Source organism: Cyprinus carpio, chromosome B1, assembly GCF_018340385.1.
Source record: "Cyprinus carpio isolate SPL01 chromosome B1, ASM1834038v1, whole genome shotgun sequence".
Classification (NCBI taxonomy): Eukaryota; Metazoa; Chordata; class Actinopteri; order Cypriniformes; family Cyprinidae; genus Cyprinus; species Cyprinus carpio.
Window position 1 is genome coordinate 32,428,711 of NC_056597.1, and position 20,634 is coordinate 32,449,344.

The 20,634-nt window shown below is 39.7% G+C and overlaps 2 protein-coding genes across 2 annotated transcripts in view; both read left to right on the forward strand.

The window, feature by feature from the left end:
- Positions 1-744: 744 nt before the first annotated feature.
- Positions 745-6,447, forward strand: LOC122135944 (polymeric immunoglobulin receptor-like). Its single transcript, XM_042717195.1, has 5 exons — positions 745-1,348; positions 1,444-1,758; positions 3,198-3,548; positions 3,655-3,960; positions 6,142-6,447. Exons 1-5 carry the CDS (start codon positions 1,294-1,296, stop codon positions 6,246-6,248), a joined length of 1,134 nt encoding a protein of 377 aa, XP_042573129.1. The 5' UTR covers positions 745-1,293; the 3' UTR covers positions 6,249-6,447.
- Positions 6,448-6,786: 339 nt separating this feature from the next.
- Positions 6,787-20,634, forward strand: part of LOC109092186 (transmembrane channel-like protein 7) — a 63,912-nt gene continuing 50,064 nt past the window's right edge. Inside the window, exons 1-5 of the mRNA XM_042716039.1 lie at positions 6,787-6,834; positions 6,972-7,044; positions 7,143-7,271; positions 11,853-11,920; positions 12,077-12,213. Coding sequence (XP_042571973.1) covers positions 6,787-6,834; positions 6,972-7,044; positions 7,143-7,271; positions 11,853-11,920; positions 12,077-12,213 — 455 coding nt within the window. The remainder of the gene's footprint in view (positions 6,835-6,971; positions 7,045-7,142; positions 7,272-11,852; positions 11,921-12,076; positions 12,214-20,634) is intronic.

Genomic DNA, 20,634 nt, shown 5'->3' on the forward strand with positions numbered 1-20,634 from the left:
AAGCACAGATATATTTGTAGCAATAGCCAACGATACATTGTATGGGTCAAAATTATAGATTTTTCTTTTATACCAAAAATCATTAGAATATTAATTAAAGATCATGTTCCTTTGAGATATTTTGTAAATTTCATACTGTAAATATATCAAAACTTAATTTTTGATCAGTAATATGCATTGCTTAGAACTTCATCTGGACAACTTTACAGATGATTTTCTCAATGTTTCGTTTTTATTGCACCGTCAGACTCCAGATTTTCAAATAGTTGAATCTCAGCAAAACATTAATGGAAAGCTTATTTATTCAAAATCTCAATTAATAATAATAATAATAATAATTTGACCCTTTTGACTGGTTTTGTGCTCCAGGGTCACATATAGTCTTTAATAGAGATAAGACTTGAAACCATCACAGGGTTTTATTTATTTTGTTTTTTTTTTCTAGGAAATTATACGCTGTAAAAGGCTGTGGCTGGATTTCTTGTGTTTTTGCTCGGCTCGTCTCTTTTTAATTCTTCTTGAAATTATTATATGAAGAAAACTGGTGAAGACTTCAACAGATTTGGGGATGTTAGCTGAGATTCTGCATCGGCTGTCAGTAACTCTTGAAGGGTCAGAAATTAGCTTGATTAATTAAACATTAATGATATCTTATGAAATGAAGAGTTTGAAGGGCTGTCAATAGAAACCTGTTGTAGTGAGTGCTGAATTACAGCAGAGGGCAGCAAATCACCATTACACGGCTCTGTCCATCTTGTCCATTTGTAGCTTGTGTTTGAGACTTACTATTGTCTCAGTCGCTTCCAGTTATTATATCTGTACAAAAACAGACAGTCCTTTATGCTGCAAATCAGTTTATCTTATTATCAGAATCATAAACACGCTGATTTGTACCACAAACATTTTTACCATTTACTGCATTTTGTTGTTCTTTCAGTCATTTATTAATAATGGCTAATAAATGTGAAGCCTCGCTTATTACCAAAAAAAAAAAAAAAAAAAACTTAAGGTGAACAGGAACATCAGAAATGCTTCTGCAGTGCACTAAACCCTCAAAGTGTCTCAAGATCATGGTTGTGAGGTTGTGGGGGTTTTCTCTGAAAGCAGAAGTCAAAGGATGTGTGATCCTCAAATAGATTGTAATAGATACAAAAGTTGACATACCAGAAGAGCCTGCTAATCTCTTAGATCACACTGTGCATCTTTATCAGGGCATTCAAGGTTCATTTCATCAGCTCTTGCTCTCGCTGGATTGTGATCTGATCGGGTTTTTCTCTCAATATCTGAACCAGAATGACGGCCGCCGCCACCATCACCATCATCTTCATCACTCTCTGTCTGATCTCAGGTCAGTTCTTTACTGGTCAAATAATATTTTATATTATATGGTCCAGACTGATTATTTATGTAATAACCCAGAGCAAATGATCTTGTGTTTGTCAGGTCAGGTTCTCTGTTTTAAAGTGATTGGCTGCTCTGGAGGGAGTGTAATGTTCAAGTGCATGAACTCAAACCAGAGAGAGTCTAATGATCAGCTTAAAGGAAAGTATTTCTGCAGAAACAGAGACTGTAAACCTGGCATCAGTACTGAGCTTCTGCGCCGCTGGGTTTATAATGAGAGATACACTCTGTATGATGATGGAAACAGCAGATTCTTCACAGTGTTTATCAGGAACCTCAGCAGAGAGGATGATGGGAGATACACATGTGGAAACAATCAGAAATGGAGTCGTGATGTTGATTTAAGGGTGAACAAAAGTACGTAAGATTCTCACTACAGTAATTATTTTTACTATAGCACTATTTAAAGGTGCACTACAGAAGACTTTTAATAAAAATGAACAAAACTTGGTGATTGTGCAAGTAGCTACATAAGTCATGATTCACAACAGTAGCTTACAATAATGATTCATAATTTGAGCTGTTGAGTCAGATTATATTGGGAGAAGGTCAGCTTTACATCATTCATGTCAGTCCTACAATCTTACGTGTTCAGATGATGTTTTTTTGGATATATGCCTTGCAGGATGTACATTTGTCTGACAGATCTGAGGGCTGTTTCATAAAAGATGCTAAGAAAAGCAGGGCTTAAAGTCCAAAACCTGACTTGAAATAACCTAACAAAACAAGTCTTACACGAGTGAACGAGTGCTGCTGCGTGCTAAACAGACAGAGCACAATAGAATAAGTGCAATAATCCTGAGTAAATATACATTTTGCTCAAATATTTGTTGTTGGACATTAAATGTGACGGTTAATTCAACATACAAGTGCATTTTTTTATGATAGCTGTAAATCAAATGTAAGCTAATACTGCCCTAATTACGATCTTAAATGAGTTAATGTGTATTCCTCTTATCAGTTAAAATAGTCTGTTTTCTATTTTATTTTATTTTTAATGCAGTGAATTTAACATTTAATTATTTAATGCAGTAAAGAGCAATTTTAGATTGTAATGTTTAATGTACTACTAATAACCATAAAAGGTACAGCTGTCATAAACCCGAGAGAAAGGCTGCACGGCTAGAAACTGCTGATCAACTGAATGTGCAAGTAGCAACTATGTCAAAATGTTTTCATATATCTTGGGGGAGGGGGGATGGTGATTAAATTTTGGGCATGATACATTAAATACAGTCGGTTGTAGCCTAGGACTAAACAACTATTTATTTTATCAGTGCCGTAATATCAATGCGTTCCTATTGGTCAGTGTTAGAGGAACTCAGCTTAGCCTGCTCCGGACCAGGGGTGTGTTTCCCAAAACCATAGTTGCTAACTAAGTTAGCAACTTTGTTGGTTGCAATGCAGTTTCCCATTGCCAACCAACTAAGTTGTTAACAGGTTAGCAACTATGGTTTTGGGAAATGCACCCCAGGTTAGTTTCCCAGCATAAGTTGCCACAGTCAGGTAAATTTCCTTTTTAAACCAAATCAAGTAACAATAAGTCAGACTAACTGAAATAAGCCTGACTTATTTGGTAAACTTGTTTTATGAAGCAGCCCCCTGCTCTGATCACAGAGAACCATAAATATATCTAAAAACAAGAATGTTAAAAATAAACTGCAAGTAACATGAAACTGTATCTGTCACACAGAGATGGTGATAGAGACCAAAGTTTCCTAGTGCACCTTTAATAATACTGATAACATTTTAAGATTTTAGTGCATGTCATAATGATTTATTGAAATCATTTTCAGACTCTTCTTCTTGTGGGACGTCTGTTATCAGATCTGCATATATTGGTCAAACAATCACTTTCAGTTGTGAATATGAACATGGGTTTAAAACACACACCAAAGTCTTGTACAGAGTGCACGGAGATGCTGTGCTTGTGCTGAACAGCTCTCAATCATCACAATCATCTGAAGAGAAGTTCATCCTGTCTGACGGTCAGAAAGATCACTTTACTGTGACCATCAGAAACATTTCTGCAGCAGATGATGGAGTTTATTTATGTGGAGTGGAGAGAGACAGAGCAGATAAACCACCTTCAAAAAAATCAAATACTCACATAACCTTCATTAAAGAGATTGAGCTGAAAGTTCTTCGTGAGTTTAGATTCATTTTAATGGAAGAAAAATCCTTATAAATTCTCTAAATAAGAAATGTAAATCTCTCCTGACTGTTAATAATGTAATAAATCTTGTCTTGCAGGTCAGATAACTTCTGTCCAGGTTGAGGCCTACATCAGTAAATCAGTCTTCATCACGTGTGAATTTCCAGAAGAATTCAAAGAAAACAAGAAATTTATTGAGAAAGATTCATCACAGAAGATTTCTGTTGATGAACAGAATCAGTGGATCCCTCATGATAAAGTTCACGTGTTTGATGATACCAGTGCAGGAGTTTTGAAGGTTTTTATCAGTGATTTAACTGCAGCTGATGAAGCTACGTACAGATGTGGAGTGAATATCGCTGATGATCATCTGTTCACTGAGATCAAGCTGAAGATCAGTCAAGGTATTTTTTTATTATTATTATTTCAAGGTGTGTAGGCACCTACTGTTATTGTTAGTGTTCTTGTTCTTCTTTCGCTTACGAGACTCTGACAGAGCTGCCTGCAGAGAAGTTGTGAAATTTGTCACAGATAAAGGACAGTCTCAACATTAACCAGTCAATCTGGAGTCTGTAACTCGATCCATCTAACACCAAGAACTGATTGCACTGAGAGATATATAAAACAAAAAAAACCTTTCTGCCTATTTTAATTGACCAAAACCTATTTTTCAAATCTTTCCTAGACAGTTTGTCTGATTTTCACCATGGCTCAGATCATCATGAGACCATGCTGATAAAAACTAATTATAAGCTTTCTGATAGTCCCAGCTAGAGCCCTGCGAGGGTGATCCCGCTATCCCCCGCTCACACTGAACTTCTGACCATTACTGCCTGATCCTACGATTTCTGCATCCAGTCCTGCAAACTTTATAATATTGCATATAATTTTCACGCATCAGGGAGCTGCTTTCAATATGTGGGTTATTGAAATGGCTTTTGAAAGAGCACTCGCTGTTCACTTTCACATTTGATTTTACGATCACACACACTCTGTGTAAAGATGAGCGCATTTTACAAGATATTTGTCAGTGAGCTCAGGATCTGTTGAGCATCAAATGCTTCCTGATCTGTCAGTCATCTCTGCTTACTCTCGAACCCTGATCAGTCAAATCTGACTCCTGCAGCTTCTGCTGGGTGCATGTTTTTCTCACAGAATTTGGCTAATTTTACACTGGTTAATTTTTTCCCTGTGGGTTGAAGGTTTCAAATATTGCATGAAATACAACTGACATGCAATATTTGAAATGCTTGTATTGAAGAATTTTGTATTCTACCTGTGATAGAACTGTGCTAGATTTAAGGCAGGTCACTGGGAAGAAGCCAGTGTGCGTAACAGAGTATAAAATAAGCCTGGATGATAAAACAGTATCTGTATTTATCTACTGTACACCTTCATCAATAACGATAGAAAAAATGTTCGATATAGTGCACGGTACAGGCACAGAGAGCACACACAAACACATGCTGAAATGAGTGCTGTGCCTGCCTGTGATGAGTAGATTGTGAATACAAAAAAAAAAATAATATTGGTCGAATTTAAAATAAAAATTTGTATTTGAATGCAAAAGCGGTGCAACTGAATGTTGTGTGTGTCTGTGTGTCTATCCAGTTGAACCCACGAGATGCTGCTGCTGCGTTATTAATTCAAAATATTAGAGAAATACAGAAGCTCAATGCGGAGAAGATCTTGATTAGGTTAAAACTGAAACCAAGACATTTGTTGTTTGTCTTAATAAATTGGGTAAATTAAAAATACAGAGGTAAAATGTAAAGTTTTTTTTTTTTAATTGCTATTGGTTTTAAAAGCGGTTATAAAATTTCAATAATTATCAATACATAACGATATGAAACACTATATAGTTGATAATTTTTATATTGCCCAGCCCTACTATAAAGTGTGTATTTTAGGCATGGAAACAACATATTTTGAGTTTTTATATTTAGAATATAATCATTGCACTACATTGGGCTGTATTTGGCACGCAGATCTGGCAACCCTGGCTGTTATCAGAGGAGACACTTCAAGTTAAAGGGTCATGACATGAGAAATCAAAATTGCCTCGAGGAACAAGTGGATTAGTTTATTTTTAAAGGTATACCGGATCATGATCGGAGTGTTTTGTTTTGTAATCGAGGCACAGTGTCATGGAGAGTTCACAAAGAAACATTTGATGAAAGATAAAGCTGTACTAGATCTGACTGCAGCTGAACCACAATCCACAAGTAAATGATTTCATAATGCTTTGTCTGGAAATTACCATTTTATTTTGATTGTGCTGTCAAAACACTCAAAACATGCAATAGCAAGGGGAAGTTGATACCATTTCCTGTGCAATGATGTTAGCCAATCATAACAGCGGCTGATTCCTGAGAAACCTTAAAGGAGACACCCCTTAAAAACAGCCTGTTTCTGAGAGAGATTCAGAGAGAGAACTGAAAATCATGAAATTCAGTGAAGGACACTCAATTTCTCCATGTTGGCCAGTAAAACGCTCTATTTTTGATTGTTTTTGGACACTTTCTAGCAGTTAAAATGAGGGGAAATAAAGTTATTGATATATTTTTAATTATTTTTGTGTATAGGTGATAATTTTCGTGAATCAAGTGAATCAGTTGCTGTTATTGGTGAAAGTGTGAAACTCAGCTGTAATTACCCTGAGAAACAAGCAGCTCATCAAACACATCTGTAAAGAGAACGAGAAGAAGATCTGTCAGAGCATCAGTTCATCAGAGAAGCAGCGCTTTGAGTTTTCTGACAGTACAGCAGGAGTTTATACAGCGAGCATCAGTAATGTGAGCCTGAGAGATGCTGGAGTTTACTGGTGTGGAGCAGAAACCAGACACGAGCATCTGACTTCTGTTTCTCTCACCAATAAACATCAGCTGACTTTAACCCAGTATGTACAGACACCACAAACCATGCAGTTCAATAACAGATGCATGTATTTCAGTGTATAAATACATCTCTATTCTCTCTGACTATCAGTGCCTCCAGTGATCGGACGTGAAGGAGATTCAGTCGAGATCAAATGCCCTTATGATGAAAAACACACAGAAGAAATGTGTCTGCACAGTGGAAAGTGTTTGAGTAAAGTAGTAAAGTATCTGTGCAAGGGGAAGTGTTTCACTAAAGATGCTCAAAATATCATTCGGTCAGATGAAGATCATGTTATAAAACCAAGGATTTCAGTAAAGGACGACACTGAACTCAATCTCTTCACTGTGAACATGACTGAGCTGAGAGCAGAAGAGAATGCTGGGAAATACTGGTGTGCAGTGAGAGACGTGTTTTTACCTTCCCCTTGAGCTCGTGATCATCATGAAGGACGGTGAGGATGTTTATTTGAGAAGAATCTCAGTGTTTCTGCTCATTCTGTTATCAAACTCATCATATTTAATGTTGTGCTCTTCAGCGGTCATTCATGAAGCGTCTGTCGGAGGATCGGCGTCCATCAGCTGTAAACACATCAGGAATCAAACACAGAGGTTTTTCTGCAGAGGAGATCAGCCCAGTATCTGCATCAGAGACGGAGTTTGTGTTTCATCAAATAACAGAATAAACGGCAGATTCTCTCTGACTGAAGAACCCTCTGCTGGAGTCTTTACTGTGAAGATCAGCGATCTGAGAGCAGAGGATTCTGGGAAATACTGGTGTGCAGAGGAGAGCTCTGGGTCCTTCATATTCACTGAAGTTCAGCTACATCTGACCAGAGGTAAAAGACTTTCACTAAGCGAATCATTCACCAAGAATTCAAAATGGTCTTCCTTCAGATGAACACATAAATGTTTGGTCCCCGAGCAGCTGTCCTGCAGAGTTCAGCTCAAATCATCTTCCTGTAACCTTATAATCCTGAAGACACTGAGCTTGTTCAGGTGTGCTTGATTAGAAAGAATGTGATAGAAGAATCCACTGATTTTTTTAACAGGTGTTTTACCTGAATTTTGCATTATGGTATGTTTGAAGGTTAAAGAAAATGTCTGTAAACTTAACATAGCAGAACATTACAACACCTTTTCTGTTTTCTTTTTCTTCCTAACAGTGTGATAATTGTTTGGGTGAACTGTTAAAGTAACATGCCTTAATTAATTAATTTATTTATTTATTGTGGAGCACAAAAGATGCTTTTTTTAAAATGTTATATTAAATGGTTCCTCACACAGGGTCATGCAGCTTCATAAGAGCTTACAGAACTGACTAATGTACAACATTAAAGCCCCATTCACAGCAAGGATGATAACTATAAAGATAACGATAAAGATAGTTTCAAAAAGTTGTTCTCAATAACACTTATTGAACTCAACTGATCTGAATAATGGTACTATTGTCTTCTGTAGAGATGATTTACAGCTGATCTTGAATTTGTTTCATAACTGGTTAATTTTATAGCATCAACACGGTTAATATCCTCTTTATTACAGTGAAGCTGTTTGACATCTGGTTACTGTGTGTGTGTGTGTGTGTGTGTGTGTGTGTGTGTGTGTGTGTGTGTGTGTGTGTGTGTGTGTGTGTGTGTGTGTGTGTAAGAGAAATTATTTAAATAAAGAGTCAAAAATGATTCCATATATGGAAGCTTATTTCCGTCACAAAATAAAAATATAAAAAGATAATTTCAACTTTTTATCACAATATTCAGACATTTTTTTCCCCTCATGATTTCTGAATTTATATCTTGCAATTTTGACTTTTTTTTTTCTGGGAATTTCACATCTACATCTTGCAATTCTGACTATTTATGGGTGGGCCTGGGGAATTAACAAATTGTCCACTCAGTCAGATCCATTAATATATATATATATATATATATATACACACACAAACACAATGCAATTTTAACATTTAGGTTCTTCTTTAATTACTTTAATTACTTTGTGATTTGTCATTTGTTTCTTTAGAACTATATAATGACAATAATAACAGGCTAATTAGTATCCTCAGTTAAGTTGTGCAGCAGTACGTTAAGTTCGCAAATAGCTTGTCTGTCTGGATTCCAACTAGCAGCTCCCTTGAATGTTTATAATAAAAACCGCCATCTATACTGACAGAAATTACTACGAAATTAGCAACATCTACAATTCAAAACCCAGACAACTATGACTTGTTTGGAACAGACATCAGTCATTCTGGGTAAGGTATTATGGGTAATTTTGGGTAATCTGGCCTGCCGTGGCATTGGTTATTTGCATTGAAATATTTGTGAGCAAGGGATTTCTACAAACTGCAAAATAATAGCATATAGGCGAATGCTTTTTCTCTCTTTTTCTGGCAGTCGCTTCAGTGCATATGTGTGCAGAGAGTGTCAAAGGTTTCTATTTTCAACGTGTTTTTGCAGCGTTGAGCAGTGTGACCAGTCACAGACATATCTGTTGATTTTGAACACAATCAGTTAATCAATCCACTTACAGCTCAAACAGCATTATTTAGTGCTGAGCTCTGCACACTCGCGAATCCTCTCATTATAACAAATAACAGACCCTAATGAACTGAAGTGAGTGACAGCTTTTTAGTGATTATAAAAGAAACACACACTTTTTAATGATTTTTAAGGGAGCGCTTTTTGTGTGCTATCTAGGCTATAGTCTATATAATCCACTCATCATTTTTATAAAGGGTTTATTTTTAGTGGTGCAACTGGTACAAGGTACAAACTGTTCAGTTTCGCAAAGTGACATCTACATCTGGAATGCATCTCACAATCCGTCTCCAATGTGTTTTGAACCAGTCCATCATAAATTCTTTCTTTCTTTCTTTTCTTTTTTTTTTTAATTGAGCCGATGATGTGAATTATACACTTTCTATATGCCCCACGGGTTCTGATGAGGAAAAATGTGAATAATAATAATAAACTTAATAATAAACTTTATTTTCTATAGCGCCTTTAAATGTAGATATCAAAGCGCTGAACAAAAACAAATAATACACTGTATAAAATAATACAACAAGCAAAAATATGAAAAGAAATACAAATCAAAACAACAAAAATAAAACAATTTTAAAAAATAAATAATACAAATGTTCAATTAAAAGCTACCCTAAAAAAAAGAGTTTTAAGGCGAGATTTAAAAATGCTAAGAGTTTTAGCTTGCCTTATCTCAAATAGGTAAAGAATTCCCACAGTTTTTGAGCTAATGAAGAAAAAGGCCTGTCGCCCATCAATCTTAAACGGGTTAATGGAACAGCTGAAAGGCCAGTTTCAGATGAGCGAAGGTCACGTGTTGGATTATAAGGAATTAAAAGCTCAGACAAATATTGAGGTGCCAACCTATGCAAAGCCTTGTAAGTAAGCATCACAATTTTAAAATCAACTCTAAAACTAACAGGGACCCAATGTAAAGACTCCAAGACCGGAGTAATATGATCTCTCATCTTAGTTCTAGTAAGGATTCTAGCAGCCGAATTTTGCACTCAATTTGTCTAAGGTAGCCAACAAGGCATTACAATAATCAATCCTGGTAAACACAAAAGTGTTTATCAACCTCTTAACAACAGGAAAGGACAGCATTGGATGTAGTCTGGCAATATTTCTAAGATGAAAAAAAGGTGGTTTTAACAGTGTTTTGAACATGTGGCTCAAAAGTTAGACTTGAATCAAAAATCACCCCTAAATTCTTTAGTTTTGGTTTAAACTCCATAAGTGAACTATTTAAAAGGGCAAAGTAACCGATCCAGCTTTACGTAACTGGTGGGGTGAACTAATGAGCATAACCTCAGTTTTTTCATGGTTAAGACAGAAAATGTTGTGACATCCATTCTTTTATCCTAAAAATATATATTGAAATAAAATCAACAGGCACAGTGTCATTAGGTTTAGTGTGTATGTAAATCTGAGTATCATCTGCATAAAGGTAAAATTTTAGACCAAGAGATCTCAAAAGCTGACCAAGTGGAAAAAAAGGGGCTATAATTGTTAAAAAGCAAGGGGCCCGAAATTGATCCCTGAGGGACTCCAGATTGCACAGCACCAGTTTAAGACCTAAATCCACCCATAGACACAAATTGCTTACGATCAGAGAGGTAGGACTTAAATCAATTAAGTGCAGTATCACAGACCCCAAAAACAGTTTCTAGCTGAGTAATTTAAAACCAAATGATTCTACAGCGTCAAAAGCGGCACTGACATCAAGAAGGATCAAAATTGAAAGATAACCAGAATCTGAGGCAATTAACAATCATTAGTAACCCTTGACCAGTGCTGTTTCAGTACTATAGAATTTGCGGAAGCTGTGAGATATAAACTCAAAATTGCAAGAACAAAAGTATCTCAAAATTATGAGATAAAAAGTCACACTCTCTTTTTATATATATAAAGACCAGCAAAAAGCGAAGTCTGGTAAGATTCCAAATAATTTTGAAAGTTTCTCTGTTTTGAGCTGAAAGTGATCTAACTATTCAAACATTAGCATTAGATGTATGTATGTTTCTAAAGATATTTTTTGATAAATGTCATGGTCTCAACTTGTTTTTCAGTCAAAATCTCTTTGTGTGATTTCAGGTTTTTTTGTAATAGCTGTTGTTTCTGTGGGTTTGCTCCTGCTGGCTCTGGTTATAGCCTTAATCTTATTCAAACTGAAACACAAAAAACAAGACAAAACACAAACACTCTATTGCACATTTAGTAAATCTTTCTTTCCTGAGCTTGTCTCCCTCTGCTGGTCAAAAATACAGTCGCAGTTAAAGGGTTACTCCACCCCAAAATGAACATTTTGTCATTAATCACTTACTCCCATGTTGTTTTAAACCCGTAAAAAGCTTTGTTTGTCTTCGAAACACAATTTAAGATATTTTGGATGAAAACAGGGAGACTTGAGGCTGTCTCATAGACTGCCAAATAAATAACAGTGTCAAGGTCCAGGAAAGTATGAAAAGCATCGTCAGAATACTCCATCTGCCATCTGTGATTCAACCGTAATGTTATGAAGCGACGAGAATACTTTTGTACGTGAAAAAAAAAAAAAATTATGACCTTATTCAACAATTTGTCACCTTTGTGTCTCTCCACATCACTGTAGCGTCATTTTATAGAATATCTGCTGAATGCAAACTGCGTACACTCTTCAGAACAGCATAAGTATGTCTTTCATACATTTCTGGACCTTGACAGTATAATTTACTTGGCAGTCAATGGGACAGTCACAAGCCTCCCGGTTTTCATCCAAAATATCTTAAATTGTTTTTCGAAGTCGAACAATGCTTTTACGGGTTTGGAACAACATGGGGGTAAGTGATTAATGACTAAATTTTCATTTTGGGGTGAAGTATCCCTTTAAAATCATCTCTTTTTTTTTTTGCATCTCAGATGTTTCTCTTGTTCACACAGGCATCATTTCATCAAAAGACAGAAGACAGACAGGGGATCATGAAACGGTGAGTTTCAGAACTGTAATCTACATCTCAATATGTGAAATGTCTAAGCTGATACTGTGTGATTCATGTTTTGGAAATTTCACTTCTTACAGACTCAAGAAGACATTCAAGACGCCAGGCACCTCGATCCTGAATCAAATTCTCTCTATTCCACAGTCCAGTCAACCCACAAACCCCTCTGATTCACAGAATCCACTTTACTCAGAAGTCCAGTCACCCACAAACCCCTCTGATTCACAGAATCCACTTTACTCAGCAGTTCAGTTACCCAAAAACCCCTCTGATGGGCTCCTGTACGCTGCTGTCAGTTTCCAAAAGTGTGAAGAGTCTCTCAGTGAAGCTACAGTCAGATTCAGTAAAGAGGAGACTCAGTGTGATTATGCATCTGTCAATCACAACACCTCGCCAAATTAATATTACCACTGGATTTTTGTTTTTATATACACAACCTAGAAGCAGTCACTGAGAATGATAGAATCATTAAGTTTCATCGAGCAAGTTATTGAGCAGTCATCTACATGTCAGTGTTGGGGAAAAACCTGAAATGTTTCTCTGTGACTGAAGAGAACATTACCCCTTACCCTTGTTTACACTGCATACGTCGTTGCCGGTGAGTAACGACTCCAACACGGTTTTTTGCGTCCTCCACACGATGCCAAACTCACACCAGGAGCACTTTCCGAAGCCCATGCATACTGGAGTCACGAGGACCACGTGATTTGCCTGGACGACCTTGTGTTTCTTGATTTTGGAGGTTCTACCATGGTGATGTTGGCTAAATGGTTATGTTTTGTCCAGGTTTAATTGTTGTTTATTGTTGGGCTTTATTGCTATGTCCTGCTTTTGTTGTTGAAGTACTTCTTTGTTACATATAAAGTCAATTACACTTACAGTTCAGTTATGGTGCCAAGGCTGAAAGATTTGTAGCTGGTTTTTCGTCGGCCACAGGATGTTTATTTTGTATTTGAACGGTAGACTAGGCGTAACATCTTTAGCAAAGCAGCATGGAGAGACGCTTCTGAGTAAGCTTTGGCTCGGTGGGCCGGGGACGGAGCCATAACACGCTGAAGACATTGTGCGGTCTGTAAATAAATAAGGGGTTTTACACGGAACATCAGCAGTGTTACGGGCTCTGATGCGGCCCCGGGAGCTGATCGCAGTTCTTGGTCAAAGCTTGTGTTTATCCAAGCCCTGCACCAGCGGGCACAGTTCTGAAGTTTTCGTGCCATTATTTTGGTGTTTGAAAGGAGCTTTCAGTGTATGGATGTCAAATGGCCATATAAAGTGTTTGATGTCAATTTGATGTCTTTTCATTATCAAGGTGCCACATGGGTAATAAACTTTTATAACTTTTAATAAGAATCTGTGTGTCTGTGAAGAATTGTGTTTGCATTCATGAAAACTTTTATAACTTCTAATAAGAATCTGTGCTCTGTAAAGAAATTGTGTTTTGCAGTGGTTATTTTGTGCATGTGAAGTGATTGTTTTGTGAATAAGAGTTTTTTCTGTAATCTTACACAGCTTGGGTTGAGGTGTACACAGCCTTATCATGGCAATCATTTTGCGGGCAGCGGTTTGCAGACAAATTTACATCAAACTGCTGAAGTTAGAATAACAGTTTTAAAGATCTAAAACACAAAATAGAGTGAGCTATTGATTCATAGCTAAACAAATATTTAATTCATATATTTTCACCTAGAAATTAGAAGATATCGTACTAAAGTAATCAACCCAGTATGACCCCAGCTGAGGGTCAGACAATCAAAAATAAATTATTGGTTAATTACTTTTTACAATTTATTTACAACGTAGTAGCTAACTGTACACACTGTTATAAGTGTCAGACATCAAATATCAAAATTCATTTGGATAAAAACTCTAGTTTTAACGGCACATACGCATTAATCCACATTTCATCTTAAAAAATTGTATAGTAGCTGGGTGTGATTTTCCCCTTTTTGTGGTGCATTGGCTGTTGCTAGACTTTAACACTTCCAAATTTTAATCAAGTAGATGAGGGCGGATTTAAGCCGACTGTGGAAAGGTACTTTCGTCAAGGGATCTTTTACAATTAGAATTTACGGACATAAATGTGTTTACCTGCTATTTATGCCCCCCCTGATTACTTTTTTGCTTTCTCTTTTCTGCATTCTGAGAATTTATAGTTGTAGAAGGACAAAAGAGAATATTCAGAAAATATAGAATCTTTTGGAGGATTTATTTTTAAGTTTGTTTTAATTCATAATGTTAGAAACCGCTTGTAAACAAAACTTTATTTACCTGACGAATAAATAAACTAAATAAACACCATTACAGTACTATGCCATCATTTAAGGACCATTTTCCTTACATTCATCGAAGCACTTTACTGGCATTACAGTGTTGCTTAAAATTGAGTCAAGAATCCTAATGTTCTATAGAACCCGTTTAACCTTTTACTCGGAATGTTACCTATGATGAATATTCCTTATTCTTTAAATAACTTAATGACTTGATTAACATGTCCCCTTTTACATGTGATTTTTAATCAACGTTTTGTACAAGCGGTGAAGAAGAAATGGTGATGTTATGAGGTTTTATATTCCAGACATTCAAAGTCATCCAGGTTTTATTTGAATCGTTTTTAGGCAGCGCGGACAGAACCCAAAACACACATTGTTTGGAAATCCCATTATATGACAAATGAATATAACTGAGGTACTGAGAGGAATACATTACAATCAAATATGTGTTTATATCTATCTACTTTTGTATATTATATATAACTGCTTATCTCCTGCCAATAAAAAAAGAAATGTAATTTCATTACACCATTAAATGTTCGTTTTTATTTTATTTACAGCATTAAAATAAAAATTATTACAAGGATATATATTAATTGAACTAAAATTACACTTCTGATTCTGATTTGGTTAAAGAAATGGGATAATAATCAGAAAAAAATAATAGTTGTATAAGAATGCATTCATACTGGCCAATTTTTAACAACATGCATAAACAACAGCAGAAGTGTGACTTTACTCATGGACCTGGAGTTAATTTGGTTACATTTAATGTTATGCTACTTTTACTTTACTTTCACAATTTAAATTAAAATTATTTTTTTACTCCTATATTTCTTTTCTGTTTTAACTCCACCCATTATGCATCTATTGTTGCTTATTTGATGATTATGCTGTATTTCTTTTATGTACAGCACTTTGAATACCGTTTGTATGAAATTTGCTCTGAATAAATTTGCCTTACGCAGTATTTTGGTGCACTTTTGTTTGTGTTTCTGGAGAATGAAGGCACACACACGCGATCATCAGCCTCAATGTGAAGAGCTTCACTACATGACAGATTCATTTACAATCGTTATGGAAGCTTTCAATTGTTAGTCGACAAAGCATTTAGTTAGATACATATGTGTTTTGCATCTTAAACTATGTTGAATAGTTTTCTTCTTTTTTCTTCTTCTTCTTCTTCTTCCTTCTTTTGGTCACTTGCTTTAATGATTGTTAAACTGACCTTCACCTGTTATCTAACCCAGTGTCCTGTAAACGCTTTGCTGCAGCGCTGAAAAAATATCACTGCAGAAACTATTAGTTGCTCCAGCCGCAACTGGAGGCTAAGAGCCTTCAGGAACTTTCTGTGGCTCTGTGCTGTCATGTGCCCTCTGCTGTCTTCTCTAGCGCTCTGTGACCTGATCTGTGTTTCGTCTGTCTTTGTTGTTGAACGAGGTGTTCCCTTTATAGGCACACTCGATGTATTTGGTGCGGGTGACGTCACGTATGGGAACACCTTCAGGTGTGACGAATGTCCTGAAGCCCTATACCATCCGCCAATCTATTGGCCAAAATAGCGCTTGGCACCACCCGTACGCATGCGTATGCATCGTCTTACCTGAGATGCCTCGTGCTATTCGCTCAGATTTCATTTGTTTCCTTCAGGAAAGACGAATCATCATGTGCCCTAGGAATAGATCAAGACGCATCTTCTCAATCAGGTTTTGTCCTTCGAGCAGTGCTAACTCCTCTTTGCGGACTGTTTTCTCTCTTTTTGCGATGAGTTTTCGGAAAAAGGGTAAGGAAACATTCTTTTTTTGTTTTTCTATTTCTGTTGTCTACAACCCAAGTTGTACAGTGTTCATCATGAAGGGAGACACTCATGTGAACGGTGCGTAGTGTGCTTGGGCTTACATCAACACAGACTGCGCTTAGTGCCCTCGTTTCTTGCCCCCATTGTGATAGCTGCGGCTTAAAGTATGCACTCACGAGAAGGTAGAAGTAGTTTCTAAGGTCGCCCCCGCGTCAACCCCGGCAGTGTTCACTTCTGCGGCTGCCGAAGGGGCACCGCACGAGGCGATGGCTTGGGGAGAACATGTGCAACTTCAAACCTACGACGACACGAAAGCGCTGCGCTGAGGTTTTCTCCACATTGCTCGCTCCCACTACCCGAGTGTGCAGGAAAACTAGCTTTGTCGAACCCGTAGAGTTTCTTCAGATGAGGGTTTACAGTGCCCACCCCGGAGGCATACGATGTGCTATCTCCTTCGGTTTGTGGACAGTATTGACGATGACGTTCTTATTACACCGCGGCCTCGGAGTGCTGAGGACTTCATTGCTGCTGCTGCCAGCCCTCTTCCTCCTCGTGGGACAGGGATAAGCGTGTTTCCCCTCCTAATACAGCGAGGCTTGTTGGACGTGGTTTCTCGTGCGGTGGGTAAGCTGGGACGGGATGTGGCGGTTGAGATAGGGCCGAGGAACCAAAGTTCATCGACGCTGGACGAGTGTTTTCTAACTAGTCGTAACTCCTGCGCGAGCCCGTAAGGGCCTTGCTTTTGTTCCAGGACCTCCCCCAAGGAGGTTTCGAGGTCATGGAACACGCCTTAATCGGCGCTGCGCATTACAAACGCTGCGGCTCTGCGGATTTCGCCCACCCTCTGACATGGCGAACCGTGGATATGCACGTGCTCCGGTGGAAGAGCCTCTCGCGACATCTCGCAAAGAAAGAAAACGACAAATTATTTCATGCCGCCCGTGCTAGGGACGGTTTGTGTTGGAGAGGCGGTCACTTCGAGGTGGGGATAAATTTAGGGCAGCGAAACAGCAATCAGCGCTTCCGCAGTGATCCACGCCAGAGAGGGCCAGGGAGATTGAACGGCAGGCAGGCGCCCGCGCGGTCTCGTTCAACTCCTCTCCCGACCAACGGGTTTTGCCTCCACGAGAAGAAGAGCTTCACCTATGCGCCCTCGTAAGATTGGTTGTCCTAAGGCTTTTCCCACTGGCTCGCCAGCGACAGCGCAAATGGTTTGGACCTGAAGACTCGATGGCTTACTGCCTCTCGTTCTCGGGCTCCTAATAGCAGCTCCTGATACTCTCGCTGTTTGCCAGGGACCTGTGCCCTCCACTAGAGGAGTGCTGTTGGCACCTTTTTTGCGCATCCAACCCTCTCACTGCAGTCCCCCAATCTCAAACATTGACTGTCCTCACCGCAAAGGGCGCTTCGAGCAGCATTGGACAAGCTACCATGTCGGGCGTTCCCTCAGACACTTCTGCGGCAAATTCAGCCTTCAGGAATCCACGTTGGGAACGCTTGACCCGGCATTTCACAATGGCTCCAGGGCATTCGCGTGTTGAATTACTTAGACGATTGGCTGGTGAGTTGCACAAGATCGCAGAGACTCAAGCCAGCACACTCTCAACCAGGATCTTGTGCTGAATCATCCTAAACAGCCTGGGCTTATGCGCAAATTTCCAGGAGAGTGTTTTAATTCCCACCCAACGGATAACCTTTCTGGGGAATAGACTTGGATTCTCAACACAATGACAACAACACGATCTCTCCGCGCATGTTCAGTCTCTCGCGTCATGCGTGCGTCACGTCAAAGTAGGTCGCAACAGTGCTGGTGAGTTTGTTCCTCAGGACTTTTAGAGTCTAATGGCAGCCGGCATCCCCTGTAATCCCATCTGGGGCTTACTTTCAGATGCGCCCATTCCATGGGTGGAACGAAAAGCCAGAACATTTCTCCCCGCTGTTTTTTACACATGGGTCGATTCGGTGACACGGAGGGTTGTTTCTGTCTATGCAAACATTGTGATGTGTCAAACCGAATTCCGTCTAACTGGAGTTCGGGCTGGGGATTTGTGCTTCCGAGGAGACTGTCACGCGGAGCCGTCTTTGGACCGGTTGGGTAGCTGTTTGTTCAGGCGCCCTACTCACGGAGTATGGGACGGAGGGCACAACGCGGGTTGGCATAATAACAGGTTGGAATTACTGCCTCTCCACGTATTTCTCGAATATGCTGACCGGGCCGTCATGTTCTACTCAGGTCAGGACCAACATAGCGGGAATGGTGTCGTACCTGAATCCTCAAGGAGGATACGCTTTTTGCCCACCTGTGGAGGCTGGCGAGAAATATATTTCTTTGGTTCGCAGAACCGATTTCTGTCGATACCGAGCGGTTCATGTCCAAGGACATTGAACTTCGGAGCGGATTTGCTATCCAAACAGAACTCTAGAAGCAGGGGGCATGACGATGGTTTGCACCCCCAAAACTGTGGAGCCTTTTAATGTCAGATATTTGGGAGAGGCGAAGAGTATAGCTTATTCGCATCGGGCAAGACTACGACATTGCCTTCTGTGGTTCTCCCGACACCCTCCATCGCCCCTATGCTTGGATGCGTTAGCTCACGATTGGCCTAGGACCAGCTTATATAACTTTTGTCCCCTAATGCGTCTAAGGTCAGCGGTGTTATCCATGATACGGCTTGACAGAGTGGAGCAGCTTGCTGCTGGTGGCTCAGTGGTTGCCCCACAGCAGCCGTTGGGTTTGCGGATCTGGGGCAGTTCTGGCTAGCTGCTCTCCCTGGGAGATTCCCCTCAAGACAGGACTTACTATCGCAAGCCCGAGGATTATTCTGGCACCCAGGCCAGATCTGTGGGGGGAAACGTGTGGGCGTGGGCCTCTTAGCGTAGTGCTTTAATATAGTCCCGGGTCTTTCGTGTGAAACCTCCGAGGACTATAATGAATTCTAGGGCGCTTCTTTAGCCGCTTATATGCCTTGTCAAAATGAACAATGTTTTACAGGCCTGCTGTAGGCAATCGTATATGGAATCCATTTTTACTACTGCCCTATTGCTTCAGTACTGGAGGTTCCTTCAAGGAACGTTTCCTGATGGATGTATTAACGCCAGCAACTCTTGAACGTTTACGTGGCCAGCCATTTCAGCTAACCATGTATATATAGATGGGGCTTCAGTGGAGCCGTCATCCGCTGGTCTCTCGTCGTTTTACAGGCAGTGTCCTCGACGGCTGATGCCTTTCCGCCCTGTGCGAGTTTCCTTCATGTGATTTAACCTATGTGTTCAAGTTCACGGGCATCCGTGTTGAGCCCTTGGAAACTATACCGTTATAAAATCCTGACCTTCAAGACCAGTTCTTCTTGTTGCTTTTATCCTCCCTCAAGATAGTTGGGGACTTACAGGCTCTTTCTGTTTCGCCCTAGGCATGACTTGCACCAGGCTCTGGAAGGTATGCTGAGACCCGAGGCCTAATAGTCCCTCAGGGTCACTTCTAATCCTTTTCACTTTCAGCACGTGGTCTGGAGGCTTTACCCCCCTGCTGAGTCGGGTTCATGAGAAAATCTGATCTTTTGTCCCTGATCAGAGCGCTCAAGACTTAATGTCAATCGAACAGCCCCTGGCGTGAGTCTGACCAGCTACTTTTGCTGTTTCGACAACAAAAATAGAGGCCATGCTGTCACAAAGCAACGCATGTCCCATGGTTGGTGGAGCAATATCTTAGCCTATGAGGCGCGCGGACGCCAGCTCGCCTTAGATTGAGCCACTCCTAGAGCAGTTGCTTCTTCACAGGCGTCCTGCATTGATCCTTCTATGACTGATACGTGCTTGTGGCAGGAGTTCTCACCGAAGCACTTTTTTTTTCAAGTTTTACCATTCTGGATGTGAGACTGGCTCCTGGCTCCCTTGTTTCTCTCCCGCTTGAGCAGATGCTTCCTCTAGGATCCCAGCTATCAGTCGTCAGGCGTTATGGTATAGGGTTCCCATCGGTGACATCACCCCGCAGCATCGAAGTGACCCTATGAGGAACTCTTCGGTACGTAGGTACCATCGGTTCCCCTGAATAGGGAACGAGAGGCGGCGGTGCCCGGCCCTTCCATACCTGTAGCGTTTCTTCTTCTTTCATTCATGAAATCTGAGTGAAATAGCGCATTGGCACTCAGATATACGATGCTACGCATCGTAGGTCGGTGCCAAGCGCTATTTGCCAATAGGATTTCGGGATGGTATAGGGCTTATACATTCCACACCGAGAGGTTTTCCCAATACGTTGACGTCACCGCAGCATCTCGTATCCCTAATTACAGGGAACAGTGGTTACATACTAACCGAGATGATATCTGCCATCACATCCAGGCGATCAACGCGGGAGATCAGACTTTTTGTGATGTGATTCTTCCACAGATTCGCGTTCAGATGATTAGCGGGATCAGTCAAGTCAAGTCACCTTATATATATAGCGCTTTAACGAAAAAGATTGCGTCAAAGCAACTGACCCATTAATTAAGGAAAACAGTGTTCCACAATTCAAAATGGAACAGTTAAAGGCAGTCATCATTGAATTCAGTGATTTTCATCATGCAGCACAGTTCAGTTTTAAATAGTATCTGTGCAATAATTTGCAATCAATTCAACGTATCTCTGGTAAT

What these genes read in the sequence shown, in the direction of transcription:
- LOC122135944 (XM_042717195.1), top strand. Translation starts at nt 1,294, where the DNA reads ATGACGGCCGCCGCCACCATCACCATCATCTTCATCACTCTCTGTCTG. An exon ending in CACTCTCTGTCTGATCTCAG is followed by an intron (nt 1,349 to 1,443) that starts GTCAGTTCTTTA and finishes TGTGTTTGTCAG; the next exon opens with GTCAGGTTCTCTGTTTTAAA. An exon ending in TGATTTAAGGGTGAACAAAA is followed by an intron (nt 1,759 to 3,197) that starts GTACGTAAGATT and finishes AATCATTTTCAG; the next exon opens with ACTCTTCTTCTTGTGGGACG.